General features: G+C 28.5%; 1 protein-coding gene across 4 annotated transcripts in view; it reads left to right on the top strand.

Moving 5' to 3' along the window:
* LOC126748430 (agrin-like) overlaps positions 1–23,395 on the top strand; it is a 434,242-nt gene that overhangs the window by 236,988 nt on the left and 173,859 nt on the right. For all 4 annotated transcript variants that reach the window (XM_050457677.1, XM_050457675.1, XM_050457676.1 and 1 more), the window contains exon 4: positions 21,350–21,388. In XM_050457677.1, the coding sequence (XP_050313634.1) occupies positions 21,350–21,388 (39 nt within the window). The remainder of the gene's footprint in view (positions 1–21,349; positions 21,389–23,395) is intronic.

Below are 23,395 nucleotides of genomic sequence, written 5' to 3'. Positions count from 1 at the left end.
TAATATGCAATAATAAAAAAATAAAATTTAAATCTGACGTATAAGATTTAATCTACAGTTTACATACTTCCTTATGTAAACATTTTCTTTGTAAAGATTGGCGTTTATTTATTTAGAAAGACTTTACAAATACTATAAACGAAGTGATAGTAATTATATGCCAAGTTTACAACCAGAAAAAAGCTAAAAAAAAACTAAGGAATTCTAACGCTTAACCTAAAAATAGTCTTTAAATAAAATACTCCAACATAGTAAAGATCAACCATGTTTCAATGTATCCTAAACCATGTTCCAATATGCAACACTTTCTAATTTATTTTATTTTAATAATAAATATACTAACATCCATTAAGACACTTGGGAATTTATAACATATTATTTATTGGAGATGTAATATTATAATTATTTATGTACTACCCAGAAATATTGAATGAATAAGTATATTCGCTTATAAATCGTCTTAGGATTGATAACTCATTTTAATAATAAGTCGTGTTTTTAAGCATAACTTTATAGGATGCATAGCACGTTTTTGCATTTTTTTTTGGAAATATGTTATTAAAACGTCAACTGTCCGGAAACATCACAAACATGGTATATTAAATTCCTGGCATATTTTTTAGTAACCTTGCTCAGGCAGTTGAAAAAGTCAAAAATGCTTCACCTATCTGAAAATAATAAGTAATGAGGACCATTGCCTAAAAAAATATTAAAATGAAACTACCTGAATTTTTTTTAAATTTCTTCGTCAACAAATTATTTTAATGGCCTGGAAATAAACAGTAATGAAGACAAATGCCTGCAAAATAACACAAATTACTATGATCGCCTGGAAACTTTGACTGAATGTCTATATTCGCTTGAAAAATGATTATATACGAAAATGCCTAAAAAGTTTTCTTAGAATCTTCTACCAGGAGTTAAACTGTTATTTTTTTATTTCTTTAACTGCCGGAAAGAATATAAAATTAATTTTTTTTAAGGCAGCTAATGTAATGTTTAAATCCTTGAAGAAAAATGCAGAACTGCTTTTTTACCCATAAAATTTTCTCCATTCATAATGATTTTTGTACAATTGTAACATGTTTTACTTTTCTACTGCCTGAAAGCAATTTCAAAAGATGTTTCCTTACCTTAAAGGAATTCAGGTGTTCTTCTAGGCAGTTAAAGTCCAAGTTGAAATATTACCTTCTAGGTAGTTGAAACTAATAGTTTTTTATGCCTTCAACTGTCTGGAAAAAATTAAAAGATTTGCCTGATAGTTGAAATCATGCCACGTAAATGCATTCCAGATAGTTATATTTTGGTATATCCAAGGTAGTAAGAATTAGTTTTCTTGAGACAGTTTACATCATTAATTCTTTTTCAGATAGTTGTACTATTATTTTTATTCCTTCAAATGCCTGGAATAAATTAAAAGACCTTTTTTTCTATGCAGTAAAAGTAATGTATAAAACCTTAAAGGCCAATATTTATTTATTTAAGTTCAAGGCTCTCCTACAGATAGTCTAAGCAATCTACTAACAGGAAAGCACAAAGTATCTTAGTAAATTTAAATACATATAAGTTGAGATCATACAATTATCAATCGTAACCACGTTACTTCTCCCTGATAAATAAAATGTAATTAAATGAAATGCTTTTTATGAAAAACTATTAGCTAATTTATTAAGTACGTAATTACCTTGTGAAAGGATATCCAACTACTTTGACTCGATTGCAAAGAGATTTGTTCTGAGAGGATGCAAACATTGTGGATTTGTCACTAATAAAGCAGTGTAAGTAAAATAATTCATAAGGAATCGTAAAAGAAATAATAAAATCATAAACACTAATTTTAACTTGTCTTTTGAATGATTTGCTCTACAAATTTTTAGTCTTGTAGCTTTAACAATACTTTATTTTATATATAAGGAAGAATTTACAAGAATAAAAGAATCTTGCTAATATAAAGGTATTTTTGACGGTTTTTGTAAATAAAAACGAACCCTGTTTTCTTGGATAATTGTTAATTCGGCTACGCTTCAAAATTAAAACAAAATATATTTCAAAAGACAATTACTCAATCTTTCTCTTCTTGAAGCTTTATGATATGTCATTGTATGTTAACTAATGCTTTTTATAATAATTTTGTATTATTTTTTAACAAGTATTTATAGAAAATAGCAAGAAGAAAAAAGTAAAAAATATTTAACACCATTTCTTTCTATCTATTTTAGAGCCCTGAAGATGAATTAAATATGATTCGAAACGTTGGTGAGAAACAAATAGTTTTCTATAACAATTGATCAACATTTTCAAAATAATTTATTTTTTATTCGTTTTAACTGAATATCAAAAAAATCATTGTATTTTGCAATAAAATTTAGTCAATCAGTCAAGAACTTTAGCATATAATAATCTAAACTATAAATAAACGATTGCAATAAAACAAACGAAAAAAAAAATGAAGTTTTAATTAAAAAACAACACGAGCAAATAGGAAGGAGTCCGATGGTTAAAAATAATTTAAAACGAATTGTGCCGGTAAAAGCGTTTACATAATTTAGTGGTTTCCCGGAGTATCTTTAATTTGGTTATGTTTGTAAAGCAGCAACCATAGCTTTATATTTTACAGGAAAGTGTTTTGCGGGACATTAACTTAAATATGAATTTTTAATGGCCCTGGGGCTAACGTGTTTCAAACTATCTTAAAAAGGTGCCAGGCCGTAGATTCACGCTGTTTGAATTATTTATGTGCATTTGCATTTGTTATTTGGTCATTTGACCGTTTTGGTTGCTATTTTTAAAACGAATATGTTAAAGAAAAACTGCCAATATATTATAAATGACTGAAAATTACACTAAACAAGTGAAAAAAAAACGGAAAAAAGCATTTTTTTAAATTTACCGTTAACAAAATATTTTATCGCTTTTCTCCCTCATAAGCGAAAAGGGAATCCACAAAAGGAACAAAAAAATTCCATTTGAAAAAAAAAAATGAAATACCTCGATTTCATCTTACAGCTGGCTTTTAAATTTCACGATAAAACAAAAGAACTTTTACGATAATTTTTCCGAATTCCAATACATATGCGCTCGGCAGGTGGGAAAATCTATTAAATTCCAGCCTAGTATTCTTCCTCTGGAATTTTTATGAAAGTTTAATTCTCAAATGAAATATCAAGAATACTAATGGATTTATAATGGCACTTTTATTACGGTTATTTTTATTTTAAATGTTTTTTTACCGGCACAATAAATTTAAAGCACGATGTTAACTTAAAAAAGACAATTGATCGTCAATAAGGAGCTCGTTGCTTTAATAAGCATATTTAATTAAATTTTAAATAGTTTTGAGCCTAAAAAACATATGTCAAGGTCATAACACAAGTTGATGTATTTTCTTTTTGGACTTTGATGCAGACAATATCTTTTATTGCTTGGTCCTAGACGTAGACTAGGACTAAGATCGATGGTCACATATCACTGATTATTGTAATATTTTCAAAGATTAGAAAGTTCTCACAATAAAAGGGCAAATAAAATGTATTTTTTTAACAAACTATTGATTAATACTATCGGTAGTAAAATATCTATATGTAAAAACTCGAATATGCGACCTTGTTACATCCAGCAAAGAATTTGCCCCCGTGAGATCGTACAAATTATTACTAGTTGCTACATGTTTACAAATGCTGCGACTATTTTAGTTTTAAATCGATTAGAATGTCGACATGACATTTCATTCAACATTAAAATGCTGTGTTAATTAATAAGAATAATATTATATTTCCCAAGCAACACACAAGAGTTAAATAAACATTTATTTTTGGTTTACACCAGATGTACATTTTTGGTTGAACTATAAATACAGGATAAAATGTCCGTGTGATATACGTTGAGGAATTTAGTTACATGTTTATGTTTTATTCATATTAGTCAATTTTTAGACGTACAAAAAAAATTATCAATGTCATCCATAAGGAATTTATTGTAAATATTATTTAATAAAAAAAAAGTACGCCGCTGCATTTTTTCATATTGCATTTATTCATCACATATTTGAGGTGTAGCGGTTAAGTTTAATGACTAGCTGTATAAATTCCTTGTCAATTTTTTTAAATGCCGAAAAGTTTCTCCCTTGTGTAAACAGAATCGTATATGATATACGTATATTCTACAGTTTAATAAATATCCGATGAATATACAAATAGATTTAATTTAAAAATTGTATTAGTAATTGAACCTAGATAATGACAAGTTGTCTAGAGCCAAAAAAAAATTAAATTTTGGATGTTATGTGAGACAACTATAGATATAAAAACTATAGATTTTTTTATCACCTATAATTTTCTTACCCTACCAATAAGAAATTGTTTTCAAAAATCATTGTTTTTCAAAATAATACGCATGAATAGCAGCTGGGTTCATCGTTAATATCTAATCTAATAACACAGTTTGTTTATTTAAATTTGATATAATAATATATATGTATATTAATAAATATTTAATATAAAAACAGTGCTATTAGATTGGATACTATGGATAAAAAGCAGTGATTTTTCAGAAGAGCTTTTATAAAATATTTGAGTCGTCGTAATCAAGTTTAGAAACTAGATATGTAAATGCTGTGTCAATTTTTCTAAATTTTGTTACTTTTGTAAGCAGAATCGTATATGCATGAATCATGATATACGTATATTCATTCTACAGTTTAATGAATATACCGTGACTCTATACGGTTGATAAATATACCAAAACCAAAAATTAACTAAAAACTTATTGAAATATATATTTAACGATAATAATATATGATGTGTTGCTTGGGTTACTATTATAGGAATTTATATTAAAATTATATTAGATGTTATATGTCTTTTTTCTGTTGCTTTTAATGTTTTAATAACAATTCCATCGGTAGTCGGTCTTAATCTTACCTTTAGTAACTTGAGTTTTTAGATATTCTACCATTATCAATAAATGTGATTAGACAGTGTGTTTTATAATAAGATGCTAATTGTACACTTTAAAATTTATGAAAAAAAAAATTTTAAAGTTAAATAGGTTTTTTGCATAGGCTCTTTGACTATCTATAGTAATTTTGTGATGCATTGACTATTAATCTGATTTCATCTAATTACTTAAACTATTAGCAATAAATATAAAGAAAGATAATAAATATTTATTAATATGTATTGGCGCTCTTAATACATGCCACTGGTTAAATTTTAAAATAAATCTTCGGATTCTAAAACGCCATGTATATGCTCTGACCTCTTATGTGCAAAAACATCATAGAGTAGAACTATATTCATGTATTTATTAATTAGTAACTATTAAAAACTAATATTTAATTATAATTCTCTATAAATTTTTTAATGTTCATATATTAAAAAATTAATAGAGAATAATCGGATCCCTATTAACCCAATTAAAGAAAATGATTTTACCGGAATCAGCCGCAACGCGTTTTGTATAGGTTATTAATCTCGGATAACGATCATTGGGAAAAAAAACCCTTTATGCTCAGGGGTGTTATAAGGGAGAAAACGTGTCTGATTCTGAGGGGAAAATCCGCCAGATAATCAGATATGGCACCGTGGCCAATTTCATACCAGAATAGAGAAAGAACGAGTTTCTTTTTAGAGGAGCCCGACGTTTATTGTGTGATTGTATTAGTTTGTTTTAATGGATATTACTATTTTAAACATAAATTTAAAGAGAATTATAAAAACAAGAACGTGTTTTATTTACAATTTTTTAACATATCTGCAAATATGCATACCAAATCTAAGCACAGTGGACAAATGAAATTTCTACCATTCACCTGCATACTGATCATGCACATGAGTACTAAAACTAATTACTGAACTACCCCAGTATTTAATTTTTCAATTTTTCTGGTTTTGGTGCTTAAATAATCTAAATGAATCCTATTAAGCTGCTTTATTTATTCGCTGTTATGTAAAAAATCTATTTATTTATTTCTTAATAAATAAAGCCTATATAGTTTAATACTAAAATAAAAATACATTTTAATCAAATCACACTTCTCTAGCTTTGATTAATTTAAGCAAATATTATGGTAGGTCAAACAGTAATAGAAACAGTAACATGCTTACTAAACAGATAAATTTACAAGCTGTTTGTTTGGTGTTTAACAACCCTGAAATGCATTTGCTTGGAGTCCACTGTGTATATGTCAAATCCTCAACTATATCTCGCCGCAACTTAAAACAACATGTTGGTGACAATAATTGTTCGTTTATAAATGATATAGGCGAATCGAAATACAAACATGTAATCACAATTGAGTCATCAATTGTAAATATCAACTGTTTTATATAAAATGCCAACTTTATAGCGATTTTATTGAAAATTACATAATGGACATTAATTAATTTAGATTGGATAATGATATTTTTAATTAGAAATGTACACAAAGAAATTTTGCTCGTTTTAATGTATGTTTAAATAAAATGTCATCGTAAAAATCCCTTAATTATCTTAACGACATACGGTTTTGATGACAACAACTAAAAAGTTATCAAACTAACGCCATGCTCATCCATAAAAGCTTTCGACCATAAAACGCCTCACATAACCAACATCGTAATTTCTTTGTCATCCTCTAAAATTTTTTTATGCTTTATGTAATAAAAGTTGCAAAATGTACTCCCTTTCACATTTAAATTTAAAGAACTTCATATCGATTTTCATCATGAGGAAGTTCCCTTTGTTGCCAAAGGACAAATAAAAAAGAATTTGAGAAAGAATGACGTTTTTGTGTATGCTCTAGCGAAAGAAAACTAGAATAAAGCACAGTGGAATCCTTCCTTTGAAGTTCCGAAATAAATACTGTAATTTCAATATTTGGTCGCCACCTCTTTTGATTATTAAAAAGTTCATTAGGACACTTTTGTAGTTCTGGCGGCGCATAATTGCAGAAAAGAAAGACGATGTGTGTAGGAATACATAGTAACGTAATTTAATATGTTGCGCAAGTATAAAAATGATATATTTTAAAACAGTCTAAAATAAGTTAAATGACAGTTTATTTATATTGCATTTTTTCACTAAGGATTGAATTGCCTTGCAATATTATTTTTCTTCTGTTATTATTTTTTACGACCTTTAGCTTACAGATAAGAAGACACTGGCGTTTATGAATTATTTAATTATATAACTGTTTTTTAAGTTTAAAATATTATATTTAATTTCTTCAGGAATATCGAAAAACGACTTAACATTTTCAGGAAGAGCTTCATCATAGGTTTTTAGCAGAATCTTATCTCTATTCTATTCTGTGGCATTAAATAGTCTTGCTATCTTTAAGTTTTTAATTTAAAAAAGAAAACTCATAATGGCTCACGATTAACCACGTTTTGCATATTTAGAGTCTTATCATGAGATCATAATAATATTTCACAGTAATGATTTACTTAAATACTTGCAAGGAAAACTGTTTATCGTGTGCATTTAGGTTATGCATTATTTGATTAGATCCAAATATTATGCGCTTTTTACGACTCAACAATTTTAAAATTAATTTTTCCAGGTGGTTTGTAAAAATGCATTTCGAAGGTCTGAATATCTTCTTGAGAAATCCTATTTTAATTTTCTACTCCCCGAGTAGAATTTGATTTTATAAAGTTATGTTTAGTTATATCAAAGTTACTGGAGATTACCTCTATTTCCTGTTAGATTTTAGCATTCGCATCTTTTTTCTATTTACGTTATCGTCATTAACATTGTTATTGTCGTCTACAAGATTTTGTACAACCTTTTCTCCTAAACTGTGCTCATCACTAGTTTCGGTAATTCTTGTATTTATGTTATCTTTTTTTATTTCAGCCTATTTCTCCTACCGAAAATATACTCAACCATTTTTATATTTTGGTCGACAATTACAGTTTTTTCTATAACTACATAAATGGAATTTTAGATTTTTCCTACCACTTTCGACTTTCTTCACTTGGCCCTTTAAAGTCGATCTACTATCAGAACTTTTTATGACAGTTTCTGCAGCACTTTCCAATATATTTTAGTACAAGCTGTCGACCATAATAGAGACAATTTAGATTGTGCTTTTTTTGCTAAACTGAGAACACCATGGGTATTGCAACTTGAATTAGAAAAGTCGAACTATTAGTCATTAGGTGTTTTCCATTTTATTTTACCATACCTTATTAAAACCAGTATAAAAACCAGTAAAACCTGGTTTCCAGATAATCGTATTATTTTTCTTAAGGAGAAAAAAAATTAAAAAGAGAGATACGAGAGGCAGAGTATATGGTTAAAGTTAAATTAAGTATTCGCAGGGTTCCCTTGTTTAAACAGCTGAATACTTTCATATCAGATAAAATATTATGCAGCATATGTGTGTAAATATTATGTAAATTACCTTATACATAGTTTTGCTTGTTAATATAACGCTTTTGAAATGAGAAAAACTTGCTCCCGAGCGAAAATTTTAATTTTCCTTAAGTATAACTCTTGTTGCAGTTGGAATTTTATAAAAGAAATCTTTGTTGAGTTTTTGACTTTTTTTCACTCCAATTTACATATTTAATTACTTTGTTTATCTTAAAATATGCCCTGTAGTACAATATTTTTATTTTTATAATAAGAGATATGCAGTACCTGTGATTTTATTTTGCCTATTTTATTCCCACGTTGCTCGCCGAACTTTATAAGGCCCGTATTGATTTAGTAAATGATGCTGCCAGCGCTTTACAGCTTACAGCAGTTGCCTTTAATTATCCTTTTTAAGCTAATTGTGACTTCTGCTAATCGTCAACTATAGTTACATACCGAAATGCGCTAATTTGAATTGATAATATTTAACGGAAATTACATGTCTATTTGATACACCTGTGCAAAGTAGTAAAAAGTAACAAAATAAGCACTATCGAAAATGTAGGTTACGTAACTCTAAATATATTACTTAATCACAAGGTTACTTTTATGTACTCTTATAAAATCCTTTTCCAAATACACTATGTTGAACTAAAGGTTTAAAAAAATATCCACAATTTCAAACTCGAGACTGTACATGTACGACAGGTTTAAAACCATCACTTTCGGTTTTTACCTGAAAGACGTAATCGTAACGACGACCATGCAGTAACACATAAATCTAGCTTATAGTCATATAAAAAGATGTGGTCAGGTAATTGGATTTTATGTTGCTGACGTTTTAGACTTTTTCTTTAAAATATATTGTCTACTCTTATCTGGATTTTGCCTGTACGAAATATGTACTACTTTTCCATTGCAATCATAAAAAAATGTTGCAAAGCAATTTTAGAGCTTACTAAAGAAGGTTCGTAACTGAATTATTAATTGGAATATAGAAGTGAACTTATAAGGTACTTGGAGAAAGCGTTTAAATTAAGTGCCTTAAAAAAGCTGTTAATAAATCCTAATTTATGAAACCAATTAAATCTGAAATTTCTTAATTGATTACTAATTTGCCTTTCAAATCTGCAATCCAATTTTGCAAAATTTAATTTGACGATGGCGTTCTTTTAGGCAGCGGCTGGCTTATTATTTTATTCTTCTTGGCTCTTTTTGTCCTTTATTTCAGGATAAGGAGTTAATTTTTGCAAAACTAAAATAATCCAGTCTTTGGATTTTCGGAAAGTAAGCCGCAATCGCGAATTCAGTTCTCCAGCGAAATGCTTAAATTTTCAAGAAACCAATTAAGTTGTCGAAATAAATGGATAATAATTTTCTGAGATAGCGATATTGGTAATTAAAAGAAAAATTGAAAAATTAATAATCGAGCATCGTTTAAGGCCACTTTTTTATCAACGGGCGGTTTTTTAATTAACCTTTCAAAATTATTGCTTTCAATAGCCCTACGTTTATCGGGATATTTCGTTAATCAGATCGAAGCCAAAGCTACTAGAGCTAATTATACATACTAGATACTTGCTATAAGTCATCCTTTTAACCTTTTATATTTCAAAAAAAAAAAATTGTTTCAAAAACTATAACCTTTTTTGCTTTAAATGTTGCTTAATTAATGATATATAATATCTATTAATATATATTTTTTTATTTGCATATAGACAGATGATATAACTCACGCTTTATGACCTCCTCTATTATCGCTTTTACATAGTCAATATTTAGACTGGAAAACAGAATCATTTAATGCACTAAAATATTTTTTAGTACTTTAAAAATTCATTCTTATAATCAGTCTAAATATAGCCGTTCAATCTATATTTATTATTGGCAAAATATTTTTACATAATCTATATTGTTAGGTTCAGTTCGTAAATACCTTTATGATTAATAGTGAAGTTTCATCAATACAATTCATTAATGTTCTCCACAAAATACCACTGAATCAAGACCCAAAATGCATGTGACATTTGTTATCTTCTGGCCTTTAATGCAGTTCATTTAATTCTTTGAAGATCCCAAAAAGCAATGGCATATGTTATTACAAATTAAATACAGTTAAAATAATTTATACGAATGCATAAAAATTCATACAATGCCTTAGTCTTTTAATGCACAGGGGCATTTACGACCTAATGTATTAAGGCCTGATGTATCAAAGTAAACTCGAGCTGCTTTTTGGTTTTTGTTTAGATATTCGTCAAAATTCAATTTCGATTTTTCAAAAAAATCAAACCTTCAAATATTAACTAAAGAAGATACTACTTAAAGCATTAAATAATTTCACTTCGAGCATTTATTTTCATTAAATAAGTTATTAAGATGGTAGTAACTTTTAATTTTTAAAAGTGACGGTTTTCCTAATCTGATTTTCGAATGAAATATAGATCACTCTACGTAGTAATTCTAGATTAATTAATCCGAACTTTCCCCCTCGGAATGATACCGCAGGGTACACCAACGACTTTCTCATTTGATAGATTTTAAACATTTAGCTTTTTAATTATCGCGAAATGAGTATTTTAATCGATAATATTAAACTGATCAATTTATTTACTATTCCTGTTTTGATGAAATAAAATATAGCATTTAGAGCTAAATCAAATATTACTGCAGCACAACTCCATGCAGCTGACTCCTCATTTCATTAAGAATGCTTAATATGATCTCAAGCCACTAATTTTCAATATATATTGGTTCGCTATTATCTAAGGATTAACTGAAACCCTAAACTAATTTAACTAAAGGATAAATTGAATAACTTAATAATTATGGAGAAGTTCACCCAGATAACCTGTAGATGACTTTTAGAGGCTTAATGGATATTTTGACATTGACATTTTGCTTGTGAAACTAATTTCCATAACGTATATACTTTAATAAATAAATTCTTATATCTATAAGCTATTTTAAACGCAATAAAATTAAACCAAAAGGCTCACAAATATTATTTATATCAAGGTAGTTGCATTTAATCTTAAAAAAAAGCATAACTTATATGAGTACTATGCGTATTTATTTAAAAGAGGGCAACGGATCTACAATATACATTTTTACAATTATTTAATACGATGAACATATTATTTGAACTTAGTTACATAAACTCATTTGTTAAAAACAGTTCAATTATGGCCAAAACTGGCCTAAAACGACTATAATCAAGGTAATGTAGCAATTACTTTTAGCTAAACAATGCTTACTACATTTTCTAGGCGGCAAGTAATCTCCTTAAAGAATTAAGGGTTATATTAGTTTACTTTTGTAATTAAAGTCAGCTATATTTAAAAAGCCCCATCTTGTACAAATAAGGCAATTTAATTAGCAGAAGGATTTTACAAAATTAAGGCGTTAGCAAAGGAAATTATGTTTCGAGCTTAAGATAGTCGAAATTGGCTTCTTGGTCTGCGATAAACCTAATCAAAAAAAATATAAGGGACAAGCTGAGCGGTCACAAAAAAAAGAAAATATAAACGTTAACTACATGAGATCCTCAACAACTTAGGTTCATTTATAAGAGACTGTAGATAAGGAATCGCATTAGAGTTAGTCTAAGCCAAAATAAAAGAAAAATTGACATTCTAGGGAATAATATGGTCTTTTCTGCAAAGAGAAGCTTTTCCCTTTGCACGCATTTGCTCGTTTATTTTGTTGAAAGAATTTTGGTTTTATATATTTTTATTGTTTGATGTATTACTAATGATTTGAACTCGGACTACTTGTAAAAAACATTTGTATGTCTAATTTTCTTAAAGTTTTTGTTTTGATATTTGGTTTACTATTCTTCTGGGATTAGTTTTTAAAACACTTGATTAACGAAGCTTTTTTTAATTGATCCATTTATGCCCGAATCCCATAAATATTTAAAGTGATTTTTGATTTATTTTAGACAGATAAAGTCTTTGCTATTTTTTTATATATATTTGTATATATGCCACATTTAAAAAAAAATTAACAAATTTTTCTTACTTGTTTTGCCTTACTGGTATATTTCTTATATCACGACTTTAAAGTTATTTATAATTTCTGAAATGTTGAACATATTTTTTATGTCCAATATTTCATATGCGTTTTTTCCTAGATCTGATTTGAAGTACTCAAAGAATGTTCCTGTTAAACATACATCCTCTCTAAAACTTAAGTTAATTAAGTCTAAAGTTTGCAAATATTATGCTAGACCTAACTTCATAAATTGTAAATTAATATCGATTTATATTGATCTCTGTAAAGGCTAGAATAGTGAAAACTTACAAACTTTTTTTCAATGATGTGCAGGACTCGATTGTCACTAAAAAGCAAATGAAATATATTAAATTAAGACAAAAATTAGATAAGAATTCCCTTTAATATAGGAAAGAACAGAATTCTTATAAATTTTCTGCACCTGTTTTTCATGATTTCAGGGTTAAAAACTCATCTAACGTCAATTTTGATACAACTGAACTGGACTTTTTCTCGGCAAAGCATTGTTTAAAATAAGAAATTCTTGGAAAGTGATTTACTTTCTTTTCTAGTTGAACTTAATATAGTCATTGAGCATATTTAGTAAATTAAATCAATTTAGGAAAAATCAAACTCTTTACACGAGGTCCTAAAATCTATTAATAACAAAATAAAAAATCATAATCTAGTTTTGTGATTATATGAAAAAAGATAAATATTGTTTATTAATTATAAAAAACACTTTATATATTCAAAGTTGATTTTTTTTTGAGTAAAAAATAACTAAAAATTATAAATCTCCAGTTATTTTAACAGCTTTGTCAGAAAATCTTCTAGTCTTATAAAAAAAAAAAGATCAATTTTTAGAAGAATGCAATGCTTCGTATATCCTCGTATCCAAAAACCCTGAAACTCCACGTCTTTAGGGTTTACCCAAATTAAATAAAATTGACATTCCAATAACACCAGTGGTTACTTTTACCAACACTCCAAATTCCTTTTCATTTAATTTCATCCTATATTGATAACTAATTTAATAGTGTTAAAAATTCTACTGATCTTATAAATAAACTAACATACTTGCAATTTCCTAATAATTATCTATTAGTTTCTTTTGATGTAACCAATTTTTTTATAATAGTACCTAAATCTGAAAGTGTAAATATTATTAGAAAGGATAGCAAAATAAATAGCAATAATCTTAATTCTTAAAAGTTAAAAAAAATTATAGTTAAATAAATACAAAATTACTTAACAGGTGCTTATCTACTCTGTTGGCGGATGTTTTCATGGACTATTTGGAATCAAATTTTATAATAACTGACAACAACCGAGAGATTTTGAACTGGTGTAGATATGTGGACGGTTATTTCTATTTCCTTAATTGTAATATACTGAGATCTCAAATACTCTTAAATAAATTAACTCTTAGCGGCGCCTAATTTAGTTACCTAGTGAAGCCAAAATATTTTTTTTATGAATTTTTATATTTTTTGTACAATTGTAGTAATTTAATACATTAGTAATAATAAAAAAATTAAAAAATGAAAATTTGCCAATCAGTTTTTTGTTAAATTTGAATAATTCGGTGGATCATATTGTGGACCACCGTGATACAAAATAAAAAAACTAAGAGTAAGATAACAAATTTATTTAAAAACTCATATAAAACTTGGGTACTGAAAATTACGTTGCATGATAACTTTGGAAATAGTCTTTACGTTTTCCCAAGCACAAAGGGACTTTACATATGGAACATACCTAATCCGTCCTTACTGGGTTAGCCTTAGTGCTACAAAGCGCGCATCTTCTTCTGGTACTCCTTGTAGGTTGATGAGCAGATGTCTGCTGTCTTATCTCTAAGCGTACGTAAGGTTTGTATTTTTTTATTTCAACATCTGATGGTGCAACCAAATTTCTCTCTAAGATTTACAAGCGTTTCTAAGATTAAACCGTTTATGACACTTCTTCTAAAATCTTTAGCAGACATTTTTGGTAACTCCAACCTATTATAAATAATATTGGAATTTACAATTGATGCATCTAATAAGTAAAAAAATATTCGATGCCACTACTTTTTACTGCGACGGTCAATCTTGTAGTTAGAAAGTCTTTGGTCAAATATGTCGACTCCATTCCTATTAGAATTGTAATCGATTATAGATTGAGGACATGGAATTTCAGTAATTTGTCCACTTCTTTCTTTTCTTTTTACTGTTCCTACATCTTCTGGCTGATGAAAATTTGATAACATGTGAACACATCGACGGTCTTTTCATTTTGCAGCTAACAATCCGGTACTGCTTGTAAACCGTTGCACATCACCGCGTTTCAAATTCTTGTCTGGTTTAAATTTTGGCATATGACGACGATTAACATTTACGGTTCCAACAGCATGGATTTTTTCTTTCTTTCAATTGTTGAAATAGATCGACGCTAGTAAAAAAATTATCAACATATAACACATGGTCTTTATTTTCTAAGTGTTTTATCAAATTTGTAACGACTCTTGAACCAAGGCACTTTTCTATCTCACCAGTAGGTGATTTTCCAGTGTACAAATCAAATTTTAGGCAATAACCAGATTTATCAGCTAACATCCACATCTTATACCCCCTTTTGATTGGTTTTTTTGGCATGTACTGCTTAAGGCTACTTACTAGACCCTTAAATTTAATCACTGACTCATCAACTATAAGTACTTGATTAGGAATTAGGCATTTTTCAAAGTTATGAGTCAACAGTTCTAGCATAGGGCGAATTTTATAGAGCTTATCATGGTCTGGGGAAGATTTTGGAGACATCAGAGAATTATTATTCAGATGGAGATGACTCAAGAGCCATCCAAATCTTTTTTTGGGTCATTACTAAGCTGATAAAAGCATCATGCAATTCGGGAGCAGTTGACCAATAATCCTTATAGCTGGGACTACGTTTGATACCCATTAACAAATTTATGCCCAGAAAAGCATATATTTCACACTGATTTGTAGGGACATAGCTTTTCCCAGTTGAAAGTTTTTCCTGCTCGGCATAAAGATTTGTTTGAAACACTAAAGTATCAATAAATTCCTTAGTAATAAACAGTTCAAAAATCATATATGGTGTTGGATCATTAATGTCTTTGATAAACTGAGGAATTCCAGAAGGTTCGGTAAATTGAGGAAAAGGATCAGGTCTATGAACATTAGACCAAACAGGAAACTTTTGACCACTGCTGTTGTAGTTCGGAAAGGGGGATATTATCACTTGGATCTTCCTCCTCAGAAACCGGCAGATCTTCTTCCATATCTGTAATAACTGTAGGAACTAAAGTTTCATCCTCTATATCGGAGGAGTCCATATCAATTTCTGACTCAGACCCCGAAGGCAGTGTATCGACATAAAATGTGTCGATTTGTGTGTTGACTTCATTGTAAGTCAAACCTCCTACCGTCTTAAATGGCAATGGCTCCATACCTGTAAGAAAATATTGTATAGGTATTTTATAATTAGTGAAACTCAATATTCTAAGTGGAGCGGTGGTAGTAAAAAAGGACCACATAAAAACAATGTTTTTTTACAACATACTAATAAATATATGTAAATTAAATATCTATACTAACTGGAATGATTTAAGCTATCACTTTTTGCAGGATCTAATAGTATTTATCAATTTAAACACAGATTACTAACATTTGTTTATTTTAACCTCAAATTTAATTCGTAACAGGTGTTTCATCAATGCTGCTATCCACCGAAATCTAACCGCCAAAGTAAAAAAAAAACGTTAAAGTGTCCACGGAGCGAGCTCCAATAGGTGGTTTAAATTTTGTGCTTCGGCAGCGCATTGCAAAGCAACATCAAAATATGGTCTATTTTTTGAACCACAGAGCCTTTAAACCATTAGTCAGGGTGGTTTAAATTTTCGACCATGAATACTTAAAGAGTTAAACCAAATACATCCTAAAATTTCTTTAACACTAAAAATAGAAGCTAATATTAGAATTTTTAATATATCGAAAATCTACTTAAACAGACCACATAATTTCAAATCTTTCCAACCACCTTTACCAACACAAAATGGCTGCTTTTAACTGTTACATTCACTGTCTTTTAAACATTCCTCAATCTCCTCTTAATTTTTAAAGCAAAATAAATATTTTTAGACAAATTGCTTTTAATAACAACTATGACCCCAATTTAATTATTATTTAACTAAACAAATTAAACTAGCTAATTAAAAAAAACAATTTTTTCCTGATATAAAAAAAAACATTAAATAGGAAAATTAACAATACCTTTACTAAACACAGGTGAGAATTACACATTTCCTATAAAACTAAAAACAACTTAGGTTCGCTCTTGGTTAACACCAAGGATAAAGTTGATACATTATTAAAGAGCGGTATTTATAGCTGAGCACTAATATAAACCCTCTTCTCTTTATTTGATCAACATATAAGATCTAGTAACCATAATTTTAGTCCAAGCTAAAATTCTAAAATCTTTTAATAAATATTTCCATTTATTAGATATAGTTGGAGTCAATTTGTATTTCTTCCAGGTATATAAAGTCATTTGCTATTCTTTTCAGGCAGTTACAGTCACATCTTTATTTTCTAAGTAGTTATTTATTATAAATGTTTACACCTAAAGGTATTATTAAAGCATTCTATGCATAACTTAATTGCATACCAAGCACGACTCTTAGGTAGATGACATTAGTAACCTAAAGAGACGTGTGTTCTGTCGGTCGTTTTTAAGTGGGATATTGTTCGAGAAAATAGAGTTTTTATGCTACAAAGCATTCTATCCATTGTAGAAAATATTAAGATCGCATAAAGAAAACAACTCTAAGTCGAGAAAATGGCAATCTAAACCAACTTAAGTAGGAAATTTTGAGGACAAAGAAACAAATTAAGTCCTATACTGCTTTCATTAATGCAAATAGATCTTGTACATTATTGATTCAAAAATTCTACAAATTTAATGTCATAGAAAGTGATATAAGTAATCTCCAAACGGATTCAATACGTTCTTTAAATCAAAACTCCATTTTAGTGCATGGACTTACTGAGGATACTGAACAAATACATCCATTTAGAATCTAAAAATTACAAAACCATATAGTGTTGTATAAAATTTCTAAAAATCATATTTTTTACCAAGTGAATTTGTAGATAATGATAAAATGATGATTCCATCATCTCAATTAGAGAAAAAATACAGTTCGTTTATTTCATTTAATTTTTTTTTGAAATTTAAAGCATCTTTTGTCTATTTTCGATTACTGATATCCCTCTCGTGTGTTTTGACTTCTTATGTCAAGTTCTAAGATTTTTACCATATTTTTCTTTAATATCTTCCAGGCAACTGAAGTCATTTAGTATTATTTTAGTGATACAGTTTAATTTCAGTTTGAAGGGTTAAGTTGAAAAATCCCAGCCGTTTACGTCTTTTTTTCTTTATTATCAACGTTTCGTATAATATAAGGTCTGCTTCAGTCTTCAAATTTAAAAAAGAAAAAAAAAACGTCAGCAAAAGAAAAGTTTATACAACCTGGATTTTACTTGACCCCACATCATCTAACTTGTAAAAAACTGAAAAAAATACTAATACTATATAGGCAAATCACATTTAAAGTTTAAAAAAAAAAGGAAAAATAAACGTCATTATATTTTTTGGAACAAAGAAGTGAAATAAATAAATCTCTTACCATTTTACAGCGAAGAAAATGACAAATTATTTATACAAATCCCCTAGGTGTGGGAAAAATTTCATCTGGAGAGAGCGATATAATTTTAGCAGTATATCAACAGAAATTTAAGGGATCGCTGTTGAATATTACATCTTTTGTTCTCTAAATCAGAAACTTAATAATAGTCTTTTAACGTATCTCACAGAATACCTACTCCGTCAACTTTAAAGCTACTTTGTTACAAAGGAATCTATCATCATCCAGAAAACTCGATTGCTTTAGTAATGCAGAGGCGCTGCTTCGTTCAAGTTTTTTAATTCTCGCTTGCTCCCGAATAAATTTCTGTGCTTTACTTTTTCAGATAAACAATTCTTTTTCCAATAACATTATGTTTCATTAAGCATTTATGCTTTTAAAATATGTAGTATACTTTTATTATAACAGCATACATTAAAATTTAAGAAATGAAACTCTCTGAAAAGTATGTTCTCAAAGAATAGCAGAGAGGAATTTGCTACAGGAAACGCCTTTCTGGGTTAAAATCCCTAGAGTAATCTTACTAAGTGATAACAGGATGGAGTGAGAAAATGTGTTCTTTTTAAAGATTTTTTTTTACATATTCATATGTGAACAGCACTTTTTTACTAATAGTATTCAGGATCAAGGTTTATTAGCTAATTATTATTAGTACGAGATAATTATTCTTGTTAGCGTTTCTTTATAAAGTTGGAAGACTATGTAAAACCAACATAGTTTAATATTTTAATCCAGCCGAAGGTAAGCTGTGGCATAAAAAAACGAAATTTATGTAAATATATGTAACAGTACTCGCACTAGTTTAACTAAAATAACAGGATCGAGAGCAGGGACGAAAATTATTTTAACATAATTTGTAAATTACATTTTGTTCCATTGACAGTAAAATATTGCCGCACCGACCGTTAGCACTCGGTTAAATTCTTTAAAATTTAAATTAACGGCGTTAGTTGACCTAAAAAAATGTGACGTGTTAAAGAAAAAAAAAAGGCGAATGCAGCTTTATCGATTTTATTCGTAGTAATACTTTATTACTTTTCCCACTTGCGCCGTGCCAAATACACACCTCACCATTCATTGTCAAGTATGCTTTAATGGCACATAAAATTTATTTTAAATTTTATTTTGCTTTTTCCGGCGAATATTTTATAACTCCTAGAAAATTAAATTCGAAAACGTTTTACGGTTTGATGTTTACTTGCTTTTGATTATCCTAGATACTGTTAAAGTCTCGTTCTTGTTTATTCTGATGCCTTTCCATTTATCATTTTCGTAATAAAGCTTGTGTTTATTTTTCCAATAATACCATGATATGATTTATTAATTATAATAATAATAATAATAATAATAATAATAATAATAATAATAATAATAATAATAATAATTAACCAAAATATGTCTATGAAATGAATAATGAATAAACTTAAAAATTTTATATAGTTTTATGGCTTATTTTGTAATTTATTTTTAATTAAAATATTTTTTTCTTACTCTAGAAAGTATACCAAAATGGTTTACATTTTAGGATATGTTTGGTATAATAACAAAAGCTTTGCATTAACGAAAGAGATTCAGATTGTCACTGTATATTCAAATATGACATAAACTTAAAAAATGAATATTTTATTAATCCTTGAATAAAATAACTCATGTGTATGTAACATACACAAAAAAGTAACAAAATAGGATGATTTAGGTATAACGAAATCCGGTAGAAACTCAAAAAAAAAAATTAACATATTACATATTTTTAAAGACGTTTGGAGATTATCTTATGGTAACTCGTAAAGTAATGGTAGAATAAAATAATTTAAGAAGTAGTTCATTTTTGCAGTGCAGTTAATATGTCAATGGGTAACTAAAATGGCCAAATTTAGTGAAGGTTGACCGAAGTAATTTTAGTTACCCATTGAGAATAAAATAGGATAATAACTCAAGAAATAGAGTTTTAAGCCACTTATAGACTTCGAATGGCAGATATTAAAACACATTGAAGCGATAAATAGAACTTTTTATATATCAAAAACATAATTATAAAAAAAATTACATGTTAGGTCCAGTCATATCACTCTCTCCATGACTTGCCACACAAGAATAACTAGGAGTACGTAAAATAAAATAATGAATATTATAGTGAAATTTTTAAAAACGGACGTTGGATTTAAGAAAAATAAAAAAAAGGAATAACAGAATTAGCTTTCTAAACTCATGACTGAAGAGAAGGAAGTACAATGGAATACCACTGAAGTCTAAAGAGATAAACAGAATCGTGCAGAGAAAGTGCAGAAAAGCAAAGCAGTTGTATCTTTTCAAGAAATGCCGAGAAATTAGGTTACTTGCAGCACAAACATGATTCCTTCAACCTGCATAGAAAGGTAAAAGAGTTGACAAAAATAGAGAGAAAAAACAGATGGGAATCCTCAGAAATGCAAATAATGAGATCGAAGGAAAATAAAAAATATGGAAGACCTACACAGAGGAACTGTTCGATGATGACCGGCCCAAGTCTACTATGAGCTGAATAATAACAGAGAGAAGGAACCTACTATTAAAAACTAGCGATGGATCTACTATCTACAATGACAATCAATTCAAGTCTACCTTCATTGCGATTCTAAAAAAGTCAAATTTCTCTCACTGCACCTCCTTAATTTATTCCAAAAAATAATTCATACACAAATTTATAAGAAATGCGAAGAACAATAACAAGTATACATACAAGATGTATGTTATATTAAGGAGGGTAATTTTTTCTTAATGATAAATATTTAGGTAAACAGACACTTTTATAACTTAAGCGTTTCCCAGCTATTGTGGAATCTATATTGGTAGTCCCCTAAATTGTCTTCTGCTTATAGGAATATGCGTCCTTTCAGTACATTTGATAGCGAATATAACATATAAGATATATTATATTAAGCAGGATTGTTGCCCTTTAATTTTTTAATGATAAATATTTAGGTAAACAGACACTTATATAACTTAAACGTTTCCCTGCTATTGTAAAGTTTTAGAGCAACTACTACTTTACTTAGTCAATACAATACGGATTAAAAAATAATAAGACTTTTATTATCATTTATTGTCCTACCTAATTTTCTAAAAGCAAATGTCCTTTATACACACCCTCATTTTAAGCATTTTATACACACCCTCGGATATACTTTTATGAGTCTATTTATTGCCAATAAAACCGCTGACTTAACTAACTACGCCATATAACTCATATGAAACTAAAGAATAAAGCTTATTTAAGACTTGTCAGCTTAAATATAAATGGTTTATTTTTTTTTTCAGATCCTGAAAACTACTGGAACTTACAAGGCCACGAATATGGTAAGCATTTCCGATAGGATCAATCATTTCAATTTCAGGCGCTATTTGTCTGATGCACTCGGGTGGAGAAGCATATTTCTCCTGACGTCGGAAAGTTTAAACTACATAAGAATTTTTTCTTCGGGTGGTGCATAAGTCACCTTAGCCGTTGCGGAATATAAATCGCTTCGGGGATAACTTTCGGGGCAACTTAAATTTAGTTTTAAACCATCGAGAAAATATATTTTTTCGCAGATGTGTAAAATCAAATAGGGAGCATCTTTTATTTAAAGTTTTAATAGCAATTAGGAGCTGCGAAGTGTCCTGACCTGATCGCGGAAACTTCGGCGAAGTTTCTGGATACTTTTCCTTAAAATACCGCTGCATCTCTGTTTGTTATATAGTCGTGATTTAGTAAGAGTAAATTTCTAATTGTATTCGGATCTCGCGAAGTTTGGGTGCCAGTAGGTGCATTTGATATGATTCATTTTCATAAAGTTAACTCCTTATCTTTAACTTGTTATAATTGGCTTCAAGTGAAGGGATGTGCAAAACTTACGTAATAATTACAGACATTATTGGAAAATCCTAAAGTACTCTCCACTTTAAATTCAATTTCCCATTTTTTTTAATTAATTTCATTTGCTATAGGTCACTTAATTCTTGAGAAATTAAAAGAAAAAGTAAAAGTTCATGATATCTACTTAATTTCTAATTAATAATTTATGCCTGAGTTGGCAGATGGCGTTAACTACTTAAATATTTAATAACACTGGGATAAATTCTATTTATAGCTTTTCGATAAAAATTTTGTAATGCTATCAAATCTTTTTTAAATTATGCTTATTACGCAAAAAGAACTTCGAAATTTTAACTTAAAAAAAAAGTTTTTTAAGTTATAATATTTGAAATAATTTTTTTCTAGTTCTAAATAAGATAACTCCTTTAAAATCCAAAAATAACTTCTGGGCACCCCTGCCATCTTTAATTCTTAATTATAGCGAGAATCATTTTAAAATCTTTTCTGATTTACGTAATTTACTATTGCAGAGCTAAAAAATTAATAGTGACATTTCCAAGTTGAAAAAGCAATTATTGTATTTATAAACGATAAGGAAAGACTATATAAAGGATTTAAAATTGTTACTATAATATCAGGTTTATACAAATGGAAATATTATTTAAATGTGTGGTATAATTTAGCGAGTAGTGTGTCATTAATCTAAGCGGTCTCTGTTTGTTTCTAGCTTAAGAAGATATGTAAAGTTATATGCAGTGTACCTAACACTTAGTAAAGCAGGAGTTTCTGTAAAGCCCTATATAATAATACTGCATATATTTACTTCCTAATACTTAAATATGATTTATATGGCAAAATATTTGCACCCAATGGTATTATTAAAGCTTCCTATGCATAATTTAATTGCACACCAAGTATACATTCTTAATTATCACGCTGGAATTAAATAATTAAGTCTCTAAATTATCTAGTTTTAAAGTGGGATCTTGTTCAAAAAAATGTGCTACAAAGCATTCTGCTCATTGTAGCCAATTAAGGTGAAATTACTGATGTGTTTTTACTTTTATTATATTATATCGCATGTTTTTATTTTGTTATGGCTTAACAACTGTTAGGTTGTGAGTGGTCTGGAAGTTGGGGAGTGCACTTTATTTTTTGATAAGTATATCTATTATCACCATACAAATTAGTATGATTTACATACGTATAATTTATTACAAAAGAATACAAATTTCATATACGGTAACTTTATTGTAAAATTAATCAAACTTATAAACTTTTGATGAATTTACAAATTGTATATCAGATACAAGCTCTGATATGTTAGGTCTAACAGAGATTTGGTTGGTTCCTGATTGTTTTGGTTATGATATTAATGGCTACTAATTAATAAGTAAAGATCAGGTGTTCAAGGGGTGGTGGAGTGTTTATGTTAAAAATTATATCGCCTTTAAGATAGTCACTTTTGATAATATTATAACTTATAAGTTTTTATAGTTAAGTATTAC

This window comes from Anthonomus grandis, chromosome 22 (genome assembly GCF_022605725.1).
Source record: "Anthonomus grandis grandis chromosome 22, icAntGran1.3, whole genome shotgun sequence".
Taxonomy (NCBI): Eukaryota; Metazoa; Arthropoda; class Insecta; order Coleoptera; family Curculionidae; genus Anthonomus; species Anthonomus grandis.
This window is presented reverse-complemented; position numbering and strand designations above follow the sequence as displayed.